Here is a 20,916-nt window from a genome sequence, read left to right on the forward strand (position 1 = left end):
TTTATTTTTAGCTGTGGCGGCCATCTTGGTTGGTTGGCCGGGTCATGCCACACATTATTTAAACTAGATACCCCAATGATGATTGTGGCCAAGTTTGGTTTAATTTGGCCCAGTTTTTTCAGAGGAGAAGATTTTTGTAAAAGATTACTAAGATTTACGAAAAATGGTTAAAAATTGACTATAAAGGGCAATTACTCCTAAAGGGGTCAACTGACCATTTCGGTTATATTGACTTATTTGTAAATCTTACTTTGCTGAACATTATTGCTGTTTACAGTTTATCTCTATCTATAATAATATTCAAGATAATAACCAAAAACAGCAAAATTTCCTTAAAATTACCAATTCAGGGGCAGCAACACAATAACGGGTTGTCCGATTCATCTGAAAATTTCAGGGCAGATAGATCTTGACCTGATGAACAATTTTACCCCATGTCAGATTTGCTCTTAATGCTTTGGTTTTTGAGTTATAAGCTAAAAACTGCATTTTACCCCTATGTTTTATTTTTAGCCGTGGCGGCCATCTTGGTTGGTTGACCGGGTCACGCCACACATTTTTAAAACTAGATACCCCAATGATGATTGTGGCCAAGTTTGGTTAAATTTGGCCCAGTAGTTTCAGAGGAGAAGATTTTTGTAAAAGTTTACGGACGACGGACGACGGACGACGGACGACGGACGACGGACGCAAAGTGATGAGAAAAGCTCACTTGACCTTTCAGGTCAGGTGAGCTAAAAAAGGACCAAAACTCAAAAAACTTAACTTTGACCACTGAACCATGAAAATGAGGTCAAGGTCAGATGACACCTGCCCGCTAGACATGTACACCTTACAATCATTCCATACACCAAATATAGTAGACCTATGGCATACAGTATAAGAAAAACAAACCAAAACACAAAAACTTAACTATAACCACTGAACCATGAAAATGAGGTCAAGGTCAGATGACACCTGCCAGTTGGACATGTACACCTTACAGTCCTTCCATACACCGAATATACTAGACCTATTGCTTATAGTATCTGAGATATGGACTTGACCACCAAAACTTAACCTTGTTCACTGATCCATGAAATGAGGTCGAGGTCAAGTGAAAACTGTCTGACGGGCATGAGGACCTTGCAAGGTACGCACATACCAAATATAGTTGAACTATTGCATATAGTACTAGAAAAAAAGACCAAAACTCAAAAACTTAACTTTGACCACTGAACCATGAAAATGAGGTCAAGGTCAGATGACACCTGCCCGCTAGACATGTACACCTTACAATCATTCCATACACCAAATATAGTAGACCTATGGCATACAGTATAAGAAAAACAGACCAAAACACAAAAACTTAACTATAACCACTGAACCATGAAAATGAGGTCAAGGTCGGATGACACCTGCCAGTTGGACATGTACACCTTACAGTCCTTCCATACACCGAATATACTAGACCTATTGCTTATAGTATCTGAGATATGGACTTGACCACCAAAACTTAACCTTGTTCACTGATCCATGAAATGAGGTCGAGGTCAAGAGAAAACTGTCTGACGGGCATGAGGACCTTGCAAGGTACGCACATACCAAATATAGTTATCCTATTACTTATAATAAGAGAGAATCTAACATTACACCAAATATAGTTATCCTATTACTTATAATAAGAGAGAATCTAACATTACAAAAAATCTTAACTTTTTTTTCAAGTAGTCACTGAACCATGAAAATGAGGTCAAGGACATTGGACATGTGACTGACGGAAACTTCGTAACATGAGGCATCCATATACAAAGTATGAAGCATCCAGACCTTCCACCTTCTAAAATATAAAGCTTTTAAGAAGTTAGCTAACGCCGCCGCCGCCGTAGCCGCCGCCGGATCACTATCCCTATGTCGAGCTTTCTGCGACAAAAGTCGCAGGCTCGACAAAAATGTGTCCGGTGACCCGGCCAACCAACCAAGATGGCCGCCATGGCTAAAAATAGAACATAGGGGTAAAATGTAGATTTTGGCTTATATCTCTGAAACCAAAGCATTTAGAGCAAATCTGACGAGGATAAAATTGTTCATGAGGTCAAGATCTATCTGCCCTGAAAATTTCAGATGAATCGGACAACCTGTTGTTGGGTTGCTGTCCCTGAATTGGTAATTTTAAGGAAATTTTGCCGTTTTTGGTTATTATCTTGAATATTATTATAGATAGAGATAAACTGTAAACAGCAATAATGTTCAGCAAAGTAAGATCTACAAATAAGTCAACTTGACCAAAATGGTCAGTTGACCCCTTAAGGAGTTATTGCCCTTTATAGTCAACTTTTAACCATTTTTCGTAAATTTTTGTAATCTTTTACAAAAATCTTCTCCTCTGAAACTACGAAGACAAATTTAACCAAACTTGTCCACAATCATTATTGGGGTATCTAGTTTAAAAATTGTGTCCCATGACCCTGCCCGCAAACCAAGATGGCCGACATGGCTAAAAAATAGTACATAGGGTAAAATGCAGTTTTTGGCTCATATCTCTGAAACCAAAGCATTTAGAGCAAATCTGACGAGGAAAAAATTGTTCATTAGGTCAAAATCTATCTGCCCTGAAATTTTCAGACCCCAATCAGGCAACACGTTGTTGGGTTTGCTGCCCCTGAATTGGTCATTTTAAGAAAATTTTGCAGCTTTTAGTTATTATCTTGAATATTATTATAGATAGAGATAAACTGTAAACCGCAATAATGTACAGCAAAGTAAGATCTACAAATAAGTCAACATGATCAAAATTGTCAATTGTCCCCTTAAGGAGTTATTGCCCTTTATAGTCAATTTTTTACAATTTTCATAAAATTTGTAAATTTTTGAAAATTTTTACATAATATTTTCCACTGTAACTACTGGGCCAAGTTCATTATAGATAGAGATAATAGTAAGGAGCAAGAATGTTCAGTGAAGTAAGATCTACAAACACATCACCATCACCGAAACACAATTTTGTCATGAATCCATCTGTGTCCTTTGTTTGATATGCACATAGACCAAGGTGAGCGACACAGGCTCTTTAGAGCCTCTAGTTTCATCTTTGCATGTTGTCTTCAGTAGGATCAATAGTCAGGTGACATGATTTTAGATAGGGACTTCTTTAAGTTACAATGTATTGGATTTCTCTAATGATTAATCTTTACTGACTAGTGTTACATTCAAGATAAATAGTTGTGTTTAACTACTTCCCTAATTAATGGTTTTTTCTCTTAAGGTTTATTCAATGTTGTCTTACAAGCACAGGTTCCCCCTGTATTTACTTGGACTAGCTGGTGACACCATAAAGATATGGTTTATGTACTTTTCTGATGAAGGCAATGACATGAGAGAACACTATTGTTTCAAAACCTGATATTATTATACTAACCTGCATTCCTCTTCTTCTTAAATAGTTAAATAATACTGGACTCATTAATAACCTGTAATGAATTAATATAAATCATCACTGCAATAAAAAAGCCTGAATTTAAACATGAAATCATTTAATATTTGTGAAGTAAAAAATATCAAAATAGACTGTCTATGGCGATTTTTTAAATATGGTCTGCAAAGTTGTCTATTCCATTTGTATTTTTGAAAAATAAAATGTTTTTAACTGAATAACACGTCTTTTAAAACTATACCTGTGCCTGTCCCATGTCAGGAAACTTGTTAGTGCTTTTCTTTAGTCATTTCTTATTTGTTTTTGGTTTTTTATTTATGAATTTTGGTTTTGGTCTTGTTTATAATTATTCACAACTTGCCTAAGACTTTATAGAGCTTGAAATATGGTGTAGACACTACTAGAGGTGTCTTGGACTTGAAGTGAGTAAACTAATAACCTGTAACAAATTGATATGAATTGTCTGTGTGTTTGAAATTACTAAATTCTAACAGACATACCATTTCCCAAAGACAATACTTGATTAATGGAACTTACACATCAGCTGTCCGTAAAAGACATCTCATAGCTCTACTGAATTTAAGAGGAATTTTCCTGTCACTGAAAATATAAAATGATAATTATTTAATCCATATACTGGTATTTCATTGTGCCTGTCAAAAACTAGAAACCAGTTTTTATACGAACGCAAAAAAATTTTTGTGGTCGTATATTGTTATGACGTTGGCGTCGTCGTTATTCGGCGTCGTCCGAAGACACATTGGTTTTCGCACTCTAACTTTAGTTTAAGTGAATGGATCTCTATGAAATTTTACCACAAGGTTCAATACCACAATAGGAAGGTTGGGATTGATTTTGGGGGTTATGGTACCAACAGTAAAGGAATTAGGGGCCAAAAAGGGGCCAAAAATAAGCATTTTTGTAACTTCCAGACATAACTTGTGTGTTAGTGTATGGATCTCTCTGACATTGTACCACAAAGTTCCATATCACAAAAGGAATGCTGGGATTGATTTTGGGGGTAATTGACCCAAAATTTTAGGAATTAGGAGCCAAAAAAGGGGCAAAAAACAAACATTTTTCTAGTTTCATGACAATAACTTGTGTTTAAGTGTATGGATCTTTCTCAAATTGTACTACAAGGTTCCATATCACAAAGGGAAAGCTGGAATTGAGTTTGGGGGTAATTGCCGAAACGTTTAGGAATTGGGGGCCAAAAAGGGGCCAAAAATAAGCATTTTTCTAGTTTCCAGACAATAACTTGTGTTTAAGTGTATGGATCTCTCTGAAATTATACTGCAAGGTACCATACCACAAAGGGAAGGCTGGGATTGAGTTTGGGGGTGATGAATCATAAGGGGGTTCAAAAAATTTGGGGGGGGGGGTGATTTTTTCTCTTTTTTTCCTTTTTTTTTTTTTTTAAATTTTCCATTTTAAGTTGGTTATTTCTGATTTATATTTAAAAGCAAATAATAATGATATGGTAGGAGATACACACCAAATAGGATGTGTAAATTATTATATAATAAGTATTGTGCAATAGCAAGAAATTTTCAATTGCACAGTATTTCACAATAGCAAGAAATCTTCAATTGCACAGTATTGCGCAATAGCAAGAAATCTTCAATTGCACAGTATTGCCCAATAGCAAGAAATATCCAATAGCACAATATTGCGCAATAGCAAGAAATTGTCAATTGTACAGTATTGCGCAATAGCAAGAAATATTTAATTGCACAGTATTGTGCAAAAGAAGATACTTCGTATAAATTGCTTATTTCTTGACCAATTTCAATGGGGTTTTATTCTTGAATTCTTGGGGTTCTTTAATATGTTGAATCTAACCGTGTATTTAGTTTTTGGATTTTGGGCCCCGTTTTTAAATTGATCCACATTGAGGTCCAAAGGGTCAAAAATTAAACTTTGTTTGATTTCATCAAAAATTGAATTGTTGGGGTTCTTTGATATGCCGAATCTAACTGTGTATTTAGATTCTTAATTTTTGGTTCCGTTTTCAAATTGGTCTACATTAAGGTCCAAAGGGTCCAAAATTAAACTTAGTTTGATTTTAACAAAAATTGAATTCTTAGGGTTCTTTGATATGCTGAATCTAAACATGTATTTAGATTTTTGATTATGGGCCCAGTTTTCAAGTTGGTCCAAATCGGGGTCCAAAATTAAACTTTGTTTGATTTCAACAAAAATTGAATATATGGGGTTCTTTGATATGCTGAATCTAACCATGTATTTAGATTTTGATTTTTGGGCCCCATTATCAACTTTGTCCACATTGAGGTCAAAAGGGTCCAAAATTAAACTTTGTTTGATTTCATCAAAAATTGAATTCTTGGGGTTCTTTGATATGCTGAATCTAACCATGTATTTAGATTTTGGATATTAGACCATAATAGGTGAATGTCCAATTTAAAATTTTTAAGTTCTTAGACCACATTCATTCTGTGTCAGAAACCTATGATGTGTCAAATATTTAATCACAATCCAAATGCAAAGCTGTATCAAGCTTGAATGTTGTGTCCATACTTGCCCCAACTGTTCAGGGTTCGACCTCTGCGGTCGTATCAAGCTGCGCCCTGCAGAGCATTTTATTAAATACTTGTCTTGATCTTAATCTACAGCGGACTCATTATTATTCATTTGTTACTAATTTTCATAGATTTCATGGGTTTAAAAATATAAGATTTCAACAAAATATAACTTTTGTATAGTATTGTATACATAATTTATCAAAACCATGAAAATACAATTTTCAACAATCCAAAAGAATTGGTAACCACTTTACTTTTCATATATATGTAACACTCTCAAACGTGTCCATCCCCTCCCAAACATGTCTATTTTGTCCAAACATGTCCTTAAAATCCCAAATCACCCAAATGTGTCCTATTTCACATCCCCCAAATGTGTCAGATAATTGTTATTCGCCAAAACGTGTCCACTTTAAAATGTCACGATATCTCAAAAATTTTAGTGTTAATATGCCCTCAGCGACATCAATAACATTTACGGTACATTCACTAAAGAGACATAAACAAGAGAAATAACTTTGCATGTATTATAAGCATCCATGATACCAGCCAAAATAATTAATTGTTAGAAAAACATGTATTACTTAAAGGAAGCGTTAAAATACAGTATGTGAAACTTGCAAGATGTGCATTTAAGTCATTTCAAATGTGCATCATCTTATTTACCTGTCATATTACGTTAAATTTATTATTAAAGAGGTCAAAATTCACTAACAGAAAATAATGGATTAACTGATTGTTGCTTGCTTAAAATTTGGTGGCAATTATTTCATGCATATTTAGGACAAAAGATTGATTGATTGTTGGTTGGTTGCCTAACGTCCAGTGGCAAATATTTCATGCATGTTTAGGATGACATTATATTACAAATAAATATTAGGCACATTTTCAGCGTTTTTTTTTTAAATATGGACACCATTGAGCGTTCACAAAAAGGAGACGTTTAGGTTTCAATGGTGTAATAAAATGGACATGATTGGGCATTCATAAAAAGGACATCTTTTGGTGCCATTTAGCAACTAGATATGCAAGAAAAAGAGCTATATGCTGTTTCACCATGAAAACTAGATAAAACAGAAATATCTCAGTGGAAATGTATAAATAAAATTATCAATAGGTTACAAGAGCAAAATCTAAAGATACTGTACATCCTTGTCAGAGTAAGAGAGGACTTATATCTTACTGCAGCATGTTTGAGATCTTTCATGTTTTGCACCTTACACAGTGTTTGAATGTTTTTCATAGGTTACCAATACCTTTGAATGCATCCTTCTAAATATTAAATAATACTGCAGAGAAGAATCTTTTTCTTTACTTGCTTGACATAAAGAGTTTGTACGTCTTCAAATGAAAATTTCTGTATGTCAGTATAAAATACTTACTCAAACACTATACTTGGCATGACAACCTCTAGTAGTGATTCTTTGATTGGCCCAAAGGGCAATAACCCAGTGTAAAATACTTACTCAAACACTATACTTAGCATGACAACCACTAGTAGTGATTCTTTGATTGGCACAAAGGGCAATAACCCAGTATAAAATACTTACTCAAACACTATACTTGGCATGACAACCTCTAGTAGTGATTCTTTGATTGGCACAAAGGGCAATAACCCAGTGTAAAATAATACAAGTAGCAATATCACTTTCTGCATGGAGAAAATTAATGGAATATCAGGATTCTGAAAAGGAAAATTTGAAGATACTGTGTATATTTATATACATGTATTAACATCATGTGTGTAAGGTTTTAACTTCTGAAATGGAACCCTAGAATAAATTACGAATTAGCAAGTACACTGAGGTAAAAATAAAAAGCTGAGTCACATACTTATGCAAATTATCTACATGAATGCAATTTTGTATCTGGCAAAAAATACAGCAAAGTGAAGGAATAGGTCACTGCATGTTAAAATATTTGATTTTGTAATTTCTTAGGAAAGTAAAACAAAGATAGCCGACCTGTGTTAAGACTAACATTTATTGATAATTTTTTTTACAGGAAATGTAGATCGAAAATTTTAGCAGCCACAGCCCTCTTTTATGGTTGACAATTTTTGCCTCCTTTTTGAAAATCCTGGATCTGCTATTGCTTGTACACAAAACATTAGTATATCAGATATCAGTTATAATATATTTGAATTCTGTATAACATATTAGCTTTATAACTTCAAATTTATTGATTTAAAAAGAAAACTGCCTGAAATTTATAATCTTCCCCTTAATATATAGAGCATGAAATAATTGCCGCTGGAGGTTAAGCAACAAACAATAAATAATTTTATAGATACCAATTACATCATTACATGACATTAGATTTTTTGCTTCAAGATTTTGTATACAATCATATCAAAACGTGTCAAATATATTCTTTGATGAGGATGTTGCTCATTTATAATCATATTTTAAACAAAAACATCCCAAAACTAGATGTTAAATGTTTTTTTTTTGGGTGAAATATTATGCAAGTTTTGACATCTTTATGACTTAATAGTGAGATCATAAATAACATTTCTGCACTACTGTGCCAACACTATTCATTTTATTTATTTTGATTAAATAATTTTACTAGTATTGCAAAATATCATACAATCTTTTCTCCACATTTTTGTCAGTTCTCAATTTCTGGTTTTAATTAAGTTGAGAATTCATTTCTGGTATTATTGGACTCCAAAATGAAGAAACATTAATAAATGTACCAAACTTAAATTAGTTTTCACTATTTGTACTTACAATTCTGTATAATTTATCTGTCACTTTACTACTCCTGTTTCCCCAGGCTATTAAATGTTCTCTCTTAAATTCTTTTATCATATCATTAACCTGAAATATATATGATATGAAAAAAATCTGGAGGACTGAAACTCATGCATTTGCATGAAAAAATAATATTTCAATATCTGTATTACTTTGAAAAGGGAAACAGTTGATTTTGTAGTAAAATTGTCAACATAGTCACTGTTGCACTGACAAAGTATGACATTGTTGTAAGTGTGAAACAATTCAATTGTGTTGTTAAAAATTACAATGTAATAGCTTATTTTTTCTATGTTAATGGCATAGGCACTTGTCTCTGACAAAAAATACCTATATTCCTTAATATTACACATAGGTAATTTTTTTCCGAGACATAAGCCTGTGGTTAATGGAGCCTTGATAGAAACTCTGATATATATCATTCAAATTTACTCTTGCAACTAAAATAATACACAAAACATACACAACCATTATGTAAACATAAAAATCACCCCTCCTCCCCATCAACTATGTAGGGTCTCTTTAAAACAATAGTGTACTTTTTACCTTTTCTATAAGTTCATCATCATCTATTTTAATATCTATATTTATAGGCATGTCAGGAAATGCCTCGAACACTTCCCGTAATAATGGTATTCTTCTGTCTTCTCCACCCTTCAGTTTAAATGCTGCAAAAGTAAAGTATCATCTATAGCAAACAAATGAACAGCTCACCAACAGACAGGTTTTCTGCCTTCAGATCACATACGGGTACTTATAGAACTTTATAGTAATAAATATTTTTATGAAGCAGTAAAGGACACTGTTTTCATTCAATTAAAATTAACTCCTAATATCGAAAAAAAAATTTGAATGAAGAAAGCAATTGGTGCTTATGTTCAATCAAAAAGAAACATGGGGATATTTACTGTTAATGTTGGAAAAAATCCCTGTTGCCCTTACTAACACTATACATGTAAAGAAGAAAACTTTTCCCATCCATTGGAGTATTAAAAATTATTTACATAGGATCTGGCTGATACTGCCATTTCCACTTACTTGAAATGTGTTGTTAAACAATCAACAAGCAATCCTAAAATATAATATTGAGAAAATAATTTGGTTTGAAACAGTATAATTTTTATATTGGCAGACCTCTGATTTAAGTTTAAAGGATTTGGTTTGGTCAGTTTGCTTACTTAGGTCTGGAACTTTTTACAATTGACATTTCATGGCCTATTTGTAGACAAATAACTAACAAGTCTGGCTAATTCTACTTTTGTATTTTCCACTTCTGATCCTACATGTCAAGTATTTATGAATTGGGACATGTTTTTAATGAAACATGCTTGGACTGTATCACTGAATGTGACCTGTTTCTCCATGACTTTGATTTTGATAATGCATTATAATGCCCAAATAGCTGTAAAATTTTATTAATTATCTACATAAAGATAAAGATAAATAAAACTCATTGTATACTTACTTTGATAGAAATCTAATCTGTGTTCTTGATTTAGGAGTGGTAGTTCCTTCAAATATATTAAATCAGACATTATATATAAAACATGATAAAACTTACTGATCTTTTGAGTTTAGCAATTTACAGCTTGTTATTATGTTGTGCTATTACACCACTGTCCCAGGTTAGGAGAGGGTTAAGTGCACACAAACATGTTTACCCCCTCCAATTTCTTTGTGTGTCTGTCCAAAGTTAGGAGCCTGTAATTCAGTGGTTGTTTTTGGTTCGTGTCTGTCATATTTGTTTTTCATAAATTGTATTGTTATAAATTAGGCCATTAATTTTCTCATTTAAATTGTTTCACATTCATGACATTTTTAGTGTTGGTGCCTTTTAAAGCTGACTATACGGTATGGGTTTTTTCATCATTGATTAAGGCCGTACGATGACATATGATTGCTTCTATCTTCGTCATTTGAACTCTGGAAGATAGTTGTCTGATTTGCAATCATACCAAACCTCTTTATTTTTAACAAAGACCAAGAATTTCCATAGGCCAAGAAATATAACTAACCTCATACGTAAAATCTGAAACCTGACCCTCAGTTTCGCATGTTCTTTTAAGACTACTGTCATGTGATACAACCACCTGACCATCTTTGGTAATATGACAGTCAATTTCTAACATCTCTGTTCCAATAGAAGCAGCACTGAAATATTTCAAAAAGGACAGTTACATTTCATCCTTGCTTAAATAGAACTAACATTAAAATGTCAAGTATAATCTATCAATTCATTGAACCAAGAACGAATTTTAAAGTTTCCTAATTTATTTAGTTTTGACCATTACGAGAATTTCAACCTACCCCCATATAAGACTGATATTCTGGCACGGTAAGAAGAAAATGACAGCCATAGAAAGGAATGGATATATACACTTTTTTGCTCATCTAATTATGCTCAATTGTGCAATTAAGTTTTTTTTTTGGCTTATCAAAAATAGATAAGAAAATCTTCCATCAGGGCCTTTGTCTGACAATCTAAATTTACAGGGGGGGGGGGGGGGGAAGGAATCCAATATATATGGAAGTACATGTTCATCATATCAATGTTAACAGGATCATATGAATTTTGATTCTCAATGCAAAATTCCAACATTATTAGTTCCACATCCCGTTATTTGGAATTCTTAAATCACATGCAATTTCAATTAGATAAAAAAACAGAGTTCCAATGTCCCCCATGTTGCACATATTTTATCTATCCAAGGTACAAGGGCAATAACTAAAAAAAAACTCCTTTTTTTTTCTTCTTTAAAACTTTTTATAAATGTCTTAGAGAAATGAAGGCTTCAGAGCAAACGCAATGTGATTTCTGTTATAAAAATATTTGATAAGCACTTATTTTCCCAAGTGTCAAAGACATTGCTGGTATAAACCTATGATATAAGTTCCATAAAATTCTGGCAAGAATTGTGCACATGAGAGTGCTAACAATGCAATTTTCCATAAAATCAATATTTCCAAGGGGCATAACTCTTTTTAAAAATAATTGATCAGCACTGTTTTTTTAACTCGTCCAAGACATTGCTAATATAAACCTATGATAAAACCTATAAAAAAACTGGCAAAGAATTGTACAAGGGAGAGTGTAACAAGACCGGACGGACGGATGCCTGGTATTTCTATGTTCCCCGCAACGGGTTGCGCGGGGGACAATAATTATACTAGATGGAGTCATTTTATTATGTGGATACCAAGTTTTGTTGATTGATATTTGATTTCGTGGATTTGTTGAAGTCTCATTAGAAAATTGAACATTTAAATTCACGAAATCTACACCAATTGGTATTCCATGAATACTCTTATCTAGTGAACATGTAAGTCTGGAACTATTCTTTAAAACATCAATTGTCAATAAAATCAACTATTGATTTGACCTCTCTCATTATGGATATAAGAATACATGTTTTTTTTACATCAATGAGACAGCAATCCTACAACAAAAATAAAAATAAATGACATGTAGCTGTCAAACAATAGGCGATTGTCATAAAAGTTTAACGCTACAACAGTTTTCTCCTAACTTACTGTTTAAATGCTGTCATTGTATTCTCTATGTGTTCACCAGCTCCTGTAAGAAAAATGTCATATTCATGAGAATACATGGCAAACTGTATAAATAATTGCTTACATTAAATGGTAAATTTGTTATTTGTACCAAAACAGATATATATGATCAGGATTTTTTTTTTGTCTCATATACATCATTGTCATGCTTGTATCAAGTGCAAGTCGATGGTTTATCTGTAGTATCTCATTCTGGATAAAACTTAATCGGTATATAAAATCATACATGTGTGTTTATATATATTAATATAATATTTGTTGCATCTCTTTTAATTGCAGGTCATTTATATTAGGAGTATGTATGAGAAAAGACATAAGTATGAAAAATGCATGAGCAGAGTGATATATTTCCTGTAACCTTGTGAATAAGCACATTAAAAATCCAGCTCAGAGTGCTTGCAGGATTCACAATAAAATGGATGTCCATATGATATCAGACGGTAGTATTGTTATCTCCATTCTAATGAAACTGACAGAAAACATCGTCAAATCATACATTTAAAATCTGTCATATATTGTCTGCACTTGGGAGTAAGTTTACATAACATCAATTGTGAATTGATGCCATGAAAATTGGTGACGTTATCCAATCAAAATGAACGTTACAAACGATGTTGCATTAGAATATACTATCTACAATTGGAGATTTTACAGCTTTGCTCTTTTGGTGTAATTTAGCCAGTTTAATGAAATAAATGTAGATCCACATGATCTTGTCAACAAACAAACAAACAAAGGGAAAACTCAAGCAGAATAATATATTTATGTCATTATTACTTTGGGAGAGCCTTAAGCAATCGAAAAATTCCTTTCACCTTAATATTTGTTCCTTGCATCATGCCAAAATCTATTTTTGAAAACAATGCATGCTGGAAGCATGGAGTTCATCTCAAATGCTGTCGAGTTATTGTTCTTTCGGGGAACGACCAAGCAATTATTGGAATACTTAATTTAAACTGGGAACAGTATATCTAACGGGAAATGAATCTGATAGGCTTTTCAGTATAAAATTGATAAAATCTCGAACTTTACGAGACTTCGCAAGATTTATGGATTTTGGAAGGGTCTGATTGAACTGCTCAACAAATTAACCACATAATTCCAAACGTTCAACAAATACAATAAATTGATAAGTTTTATCGTAAAGTAGATATATTTTGTCATATAAAATGACCAATATAAGTGTCATTTATTTGATGTGAAGTGTTTTATAATGGTTTGTGAAATTCGCGGTTACTGGGAATGTCATCGGCCCCATTTTTTTATTACCCCATTTGCATTCTGTACCCTTCTGTGATGAAATGAATGTGATTATGACAAATTTGAAGTGACATATTACAAATTCGATACTCTGGCATCACTTATTATTACTTAGTTTGAATGACATTTTATTGATATTACCAGAAATTAGTAAGATAATAGCGAGTATGTATTTTACTCATGTCCATTTCCGTATCGTGTCATTTATTAACTATGACCCGACGATAAAATCAGCTATAATTAGGTAGTGTCAAGTCCCGTCTATATATATGTTCCTGATTTAAATCATGTCCCAATTCCAACAGATGTGCGTGTATATTTATATACCACACACTACCAAACAGATTCAGCATGTGACCAGTAAACTATTGGGATTGGCTACAATGACAGTTATGAAAATCAGACCACCGGTTAGCAACATAGGCCGTACAGTGACCTATATCGATAGTTTTAAACAGCCAAATCATTTGTACTCTGGTGGTTAGTTGTCTCATTTACAATCATATCACATCTTCTTTTTTGTTTTAGGTCTTTATGAGGTTAGAGAAAATATAATAGTTTAATATTATTGTACAGAAACAAAACCAAAACTGAATATTTAAGATAACAAATAAAAAATGCATACCCCCTCGATGGCTTATATGCACAGGTTTAAATTTTATGCTTTTCTTTCTGTGTAAAATTTGAGGAAATTTCAGTAACAACACTGAGGTTACAATGTAACCTCCAATCACTGCTAAAACCACCATGATTACGATAATTTCTGTCAACATTGGTTATCAGAAAATGAAATTTGAGATAAAACAACTGCCACTCTTCTTCTTGGACTTTGTAATGACATCGTTTGTTCTAAATTTTGACTACAGATGGAATACAATGTTAAAAATAGAAATGTCATTTTTGTACTCCACAAATAAGAGTTTATAATAAACTAAAATTCGAAATGGTTATGGTTATATGATATTCACGGAACTTAAAAGGAGGCATAATCAATCTCCGTTTATGGAGCACCGCGAAAAACACATTAAACGGAACAAACCGAAAGATCTGATTATAATCTGATACATAATCATTAATCTAAATGTTGTAAGAAAACAATTTTTAGAAAACTGTTAGTTAATATGAGAAGTTTGAAAATGAATATCCTGGCGGCTGGCCGAAAGAGCTGAAAATATATAACCTTCCATAAAACAGGATGGAAATGAATATTCTGTGTCCATTCTCTCTCTCTCTCTCTCTCTCTCTCTCTCTCTCTCTCTCTCTCTTATTATATAATTGTAGTCCAGCCCTGGCCTCAGTGGCATAATTTTATTTTTCTTATTTTTTCTGTTGTGACAACAGAGAGAAACAAAATTCGGGTGCAGGCCGTTTCGTAACCTGGTCGTTTCGTAACTAGTCGATTCGTAACTTACTAGGTCGTTTCGTACCTGACACGTTTTGTAACCTTATATCAATATATAATAACAACATGTGAGTCGTAGGTTACGTAAAAAATAATAAAAAGACTTATTGATGTATATATATATATCTATATTTATTTATTAAATAATTGATTGCACATAATTTTACACTTTAAAAGTACAGTTTTTCACACATGTGAATAGAACAGAAGAATTTAAATTGTCCATCATCATTTAGATGTACCCCGTCTTTATCAAAGTATTTAGTCTTCTGCCATGTGCTTTGATGTCTCCAATACTTGACACCACTCATCTTTATGTTGCTTTGTTCTTTATTTATCTTCTTTTTTTTTCTATCATAAGTTGTTTCTTTCAAGTTTCTTGTTTATAGTCTGACGATGTCGGAGCCTATAACTACAGAAGAAACACCTAAGCGCTTGACATCTTTTGCGAAACTGTCCCCGTCCTTCTTCCTTAAAATCCAAACGACTGGCCTGGTAGTTTCATACAATTCCAAGGGCAACACTTTTAAATTTTTACGTAAGTTGATGGCCTTACCATTCCTGCCAGTGGAGCATATCAAACTAACACTTTATAACCATATATAATTACACAAGGTACGAAACGTCTCAGTTACAAAACAACGTAGTTACGAATCGACCAGGTACGAAACGACCAGGTTACGAAGCGACATGCATTCCAAAATTCATTGAAAATAACGGTCACTGAGGCCAAGGCTGGACTATATATAATTGTAACCACATCATTGTAATTTGGTTAACTTTATCACGTGTAAATAGTTTTATCTTAATATAAAAAACAAAACAAAATAAAAATGTTCACTATGTAAAAATGTTAAAATTAATGTGATTATTCTGCCAGTAATGGGCGTCGTTGATTGAAAATAATATATTAAACTTGAACTTTAACAACCGTGAAACACATTTTACTACATACTAACCATGATAGCAGTATTCATCTTGGTACACTTAATTTAAACAGCCTCTTCTAGTGTAGATGATTTAGTACTCATTTCAAATTCGACAGAAAACTTCAGTCATCTATGATTACGAATGTCATAGAAAATGTTAACAGTTACCGCTTCTTCGGAGTTATATTTCACCGTGCTCTAGCTGGCACTTTAAAAGAAGCCAGATAATCCCTTAACCAAAAAGGCTTAAAAGAATATTTCAAACTTTGCGAGGCATTTGGAAAGCGAAAACCTAAGATAAATTCATTTTCTTCAAGTTTTCAGCTTGACCACGCTGTGAAGCCCACTCTATTATATGGCAGTGAGATTTGAGGTTTCAGCAGTACAACACATTCAGTACCCTTTTAAATCCATATCCATGTTATGATTAATGTATGTAAAAATCTTCAACACGACTTGATAAGTTACATTAAAAAATGTGTATATAATAAGAAAACTACAAATATTTCTAGGAGAGGTGGGTCGTTAACTTATCCACTGTTCTAGAATCAATATGTAATTTATTAAATTACTAGAAACATTTATAGACGATAGTGTGGGTTCATTTTGCTAATTTTAAAACTGAGACTTCAAATAACATAAATGGTGTAGTAATCACGGGCAAAAATGACATAATTTTTGAAATACATTTTTTACTTTAATGTCATAAATCTCTATATTAAGTACTTGGACATAACATTTTAAATAAAACGTACTACAGGTTCAAATAGGCATATATCGGATTCTTCTGACTAGTTCGCTTGCAACCGTTAAGGAACTCGTTATCAAATATTGTGACAAAATTATATTAATAGCGGCATAACCTTTTTTATGCCCCCGCCGTAGCGGAGGGGGTATTAAGTTTTACCCTTGTTCGTCTGTACGTACGTCCGTACGTCCGTCCGTACGTCCCAAAGTTGGTTTCCGTTCTTTAACTTTAGTTTGCCTCAACCAAATCTTATGAAACTTATACGCAATGCCTATTACCACTAAATACAGATCAAGTTTGAATTTTGATGGCGTCACTTTTACCGTTCTAGAGTTATACCCCTTTACAAATGGAAAAATGCTAAATTTTTCGTTTCCGTTCTCTAACTTAAATTAGCCTCAACCAAATGTTATGAAACTTATACACAATGCTTATTACCACAATATACAGATCAAGTTTGAACTTTGGTGCCGTCACTTTTACTGTTCTAGAGTTATGCCCTTTACAAATAAAAAAAATGCTACATTTTTTTTTTCTAAAAATATTAATCAAGTTATTTTTAAAATTGGAGTTATCTTCCTTTGTCCGTGATTATAGTTCAATCAACTTCATACAATGCAATGTTTAATTTTGCCTTCCACTGATAAATTAAAGCAATTTTTACCCTTTATTTATAAAGATATTTTAAAGTCTGCTTTGAAAATTGGAGTTATCTTTCTTTGTCCAGAATGGTAGTTGAATTAAATACAACCAATGCAACATTCAATTTTACTTCCTACTGATAAATTAAAGCAATCTTTACCATTCAGTGCTTACAAGCACTTTGATTACCGTTCTAGGGTTATGCCCCTTTACAAATGAAAATCCGTTCTCTAACTTGAGTTTGTCTCAACTCAATGTAATGAAATGTATATATATATAATGCTTTTTACCACAAAACTCAGTTTAAGTTCAATTTATGGAAGCGTCACTTTAACAGTTCTGGAGTTATGTACCTTTATAGCGTTATATATGCTAGCGGGGGCATCATCTGTGTCCCTATGGACACATTCCCCATTTATTTGGAATTAACAAAACACTATTTGGAGGTGTCGGCTAAGTTACTTATTTTAAAGGCAAGAGTGTCTCCGATTAGAGTTTTTTTTCTCTGTGTATTATATAACCGCAAAATCTAATCGAACAGATCATTTCCTTTTCAGTAAAACAGGTGTTCTGATAAATCTGTGTGTAACTGTATTTGTTAAAGAATTCGCAATTCCCTTTACAACGATTAAAAAAGTATAACAAAAATACCGAATTCCAATGCAAATTCAAAAAGGGAAAGTCCATAAAAACTGACACAATCAAACGTTATCAACCAACGGAACGAATGGGCAACAACTGTCACATTCCTGACTTGGTACAGGCATTTCCCGAACAAAATGGTGGGTTGAACCTGGTTTATACTTACAAAGATACATTTATTGGACACACACAGAAATTATTTAAGTCATTAAGTTTTTTTGCTTCAAATATTCATGTTCGTATGGGAGATAGAGTCAAGTGGTTGGTATTTCAATGTGGACAAACTGCCTACACATGTTGCAGGTTTTCCTTTACTGTTATGAATCACAGTTTAACTTTATAACGAGCAAGCAAGGCTTCATCGGTTAAGTATTTAAAGGTTCTTCTAAAGGCTGCAGGTACTGAGTATTTCTTATTTACTCTTTTAACGTATGAAGTTTTCGAATGATAACTCTGTGGCATTTACTACTATATCATTTTCTTCTTTAATTTTACTAATACTTTTACCCAATAGTTGATAGTGTCTACTGCTCTTCGTCTTCGCTCTAGCAATATCCATATGGTGACTTTTTTTCTCGACGGAACTTTAAAAGCCAGGTATTACATCAAGTCTACATTTCTTTGCAGATCATCCTGTAATATGCTTTGGTCATTTAGATCCTAAATCAATCTTAATATTTGTGTATCGTCTGCAAATAAATAGGTTTCTAAATTTACCTCTTCTGGTAAATCATTTATATATAAGACAAAGGATAGGGACCTAGATCAGAGTCTTGTAGTATTCCAGGGTAACTGTCTTCCACTGGGAATTCTCCCAATTTATTGCAACTACTGTTTTAGGGTTGAGATATATTATCGCTGCATTTTTGTATGATTTTTTTCTTGTTGAATATGTGTCATATAATTGTATATCTTCTTTTTTATTATGCGGCATACTGCTGATGAACTAATAAGCCTTTCTTTCTGTTCCTTAAAAATAATGATTTTTTCTACTTTTTCAGACTTATGTGAAAAAAAAAAATGATTACTAGTACCTGCAAGGTTTTTTTTATGACAGTATTACAAACAATGATATCGAAGCGCCTGTGCAATTCGGAGTTGTTTTTCTAATTGGTCTTGTTTCATTAATGAAGTTCGTGATCATGGTTGATGCATTTTCATTTGCAAATTGTAATTATTCCGTCTAGCGTCCCTCAGTTTTTGTTTAATTGTAACTTTGATTTGCCTTCTTCATCGATTTTTGAGATTTGAATGTGTTAAACTACTGTTGCTTACATTAATGTTTTTGAGATTTGAATATCGTCAAACTACTGTTGCTTACATTAATGTAAGAATAAATGACCGTTGACAAATTTTGACACCTACTATAGCTATCCAGCATTCCGACTAATTTTTAATTGGCATTCAAAATTCGCGCCATTCATGTCGACTCATTTTACAGAGCCAACCTATGCATCAATTCTAATTTGTTCTCGTCCAGAACACGATGAAATATTTGCCATTGGACGTTCAGCAAACAACAAACAAACAAAAAGAAGGAGCTACTAGAAGCAATCTATAACTTATGTGTTGAATTCGGCGACATCGGTCAAAATTCGTTTCAATAAGCACCAATTGTGCAACTCTCTTTGCAGATATATTTTTTAGTTGTTGGAAGCCAAATAATAAAATTGAGAATGGAAATGGGGAATGTGTCAAAGAGACAACAACCCGACCAAAGAGCAGAAAACAGCCCAAGGCCACCAATGGGTCTTCAACACAGCGAGAAAATACCGCACCCGGAGGTGGGCTTCAGCTGGCCCCTAAACAAAAATGTGCACCAGTTCAGTGAAAATGGACGTCACACTAAACTCCGAAACATATAAACGAACTAAAATTAGAAAAAAGCATACAAGCCTAACAAAGGCCAGAGGCTCCTGACTTTGGGACAGGCGCAAAACATGTTTTGTGAGATCTCAACCGTGCCTCCTCCTATACCTCTAGTTAATGTAGAATAAACAAACACACAGCAATACGCATAGTAAAACTCAGTTTAAAAGAAGTCCGAGCCCGATATCAGAATAGATAACAGAAAAAACTAAGCAAAATGATAATGATACATAAATTAACAAAGGACTACTAGCCGCGTGAGTTACTGACATGCCAGCTCCAGACCGCAATTAAACTGATTGAAAGAGTATGTCTTCATAATATGAAAATCAAGCACAATCCCTCCCGTTAGGGTTTTAGTATCCTACCATCATAAAATATATGAGAAGAACATAACCCGTATCATGCCAACTACTGGTTTTTGAATAAATGTGTTTATTTCCGATGCAAAGAACCTATGAGTGAATCAATATTAATACCAAAATATGCCATCTTTAATGACCTGACAACAGTATCGTAACTATATCCCTTCTGAATAAGTCTGCTTAAAGGTTTGGTTAGCTTTTGAGGTGAATGCCAACATTTTTGTGCTTTGTAAAGAATAGTACCATAAAAGATTGGATGTGAAATGCCCGAACGTAAAAGATGTCTGCATGTTGATGTATATTAACGAATGATGTCCTTGTACCGATGATAAAATTTAGTAAATGTTTTGACTAGTTTGTAATATCGAAAACCCTGGTGTAATAATTTTTCGGTAATACAGAGATTTTTTTTCGTTAAAATCAAATATGTTGTTTCATACACGAGCGAATCGAAGAAGTCGCGATATATAAACACCATAAGATGGTGACAAGGGAACGTCACCATTTAAAAATGGATAATTAACAATAAGAAATGAAAAATCATCTCTTTTATCGTAAATTTTGGTATTAAGCTTCCCGTTAAAGATATAGATACCAAGATCCAGGAAAGGGCAGTGTTCATTAATTGTTAGTATTAGCTTTATTTAAAGTCAGTTCAGCAGGATACATCTCTTTAGTGTACATACTGAAGTCGTCATTATTGAGAGCCAATATATTATCAAAATATCTAAATGTGTTATAAAATTTTTGTATCAGATGTTGTTTCGATGGG

General features: G+C 33.1%; 1 protein-coding gene across 1 annotated transcript in view; it reads right to left on the bottom strand.

The window, feature by feature from the left end:
* The window catches only part of LOC127710448 (lysophospholipase D GDPD1-like), a 22,578-nt gene extending 8,160 nt beyond the window's left edge, over positions 1-14,418 (bottom strand). The window contains exons 1-9 of the mRNA XM_052216303.1: positions 14,173-14,418; positions 12,249-12,291; positions 10,733-10,868; positions 10,183-10,228; positions 9,264-9,385; positions 8,694-8,783; positions 7,509-7,642; positions 3,950-4,012; positions 3,398-3,449 (exon numbers count right to left, since the gene is read on the bottom strand). Of these exons, the coding sequence (XP_052072263.1) occupies positions 3,398-3,449; positions 3,950-4,012; positions 7,509-7,642; positions 8,694-8,783; positions 9,264-9,385; positions 10,183-10,228; positions 10,733-10,868; positions 12,249-12,291; positions 14,173-14,320 (834 nt within the window). The 5' untranslated portion in view covers positions 14,321-14,418. The remainder of the gene's footprint in view (positions 1-3,397; positions 3,450-3,949; positions 4,013-7,508; positions 7,643-8,693; positions 8,784-9,263; positions 9,386-10,182; positions 10,229-10,732; positions 10,869-12,248; positions 12,292-14,172) is intronic.
* Between the last annotated feature and the right edge of the window lie 6,498 nt (positions 14,419-20,916).

The sequence above is a fragment of the Mytilus californianus genome, unplaced genomic scaffold (assembly GCF_021869535.1).
Source record: "Mytilus californianus isolate M0D057914Y unplaced genomic scaffold, xbMytCali1.0.p SCAF_8, whole genome shotgun sequence".
In the NCBI taxonomy this organism is placed as follows: domain Eukaryota; kingdom Metazoa; phylum Mollusca; class Bivalvia; order Mytilida; family Mytilidae; genus Mytilus; species Mytilus californianus.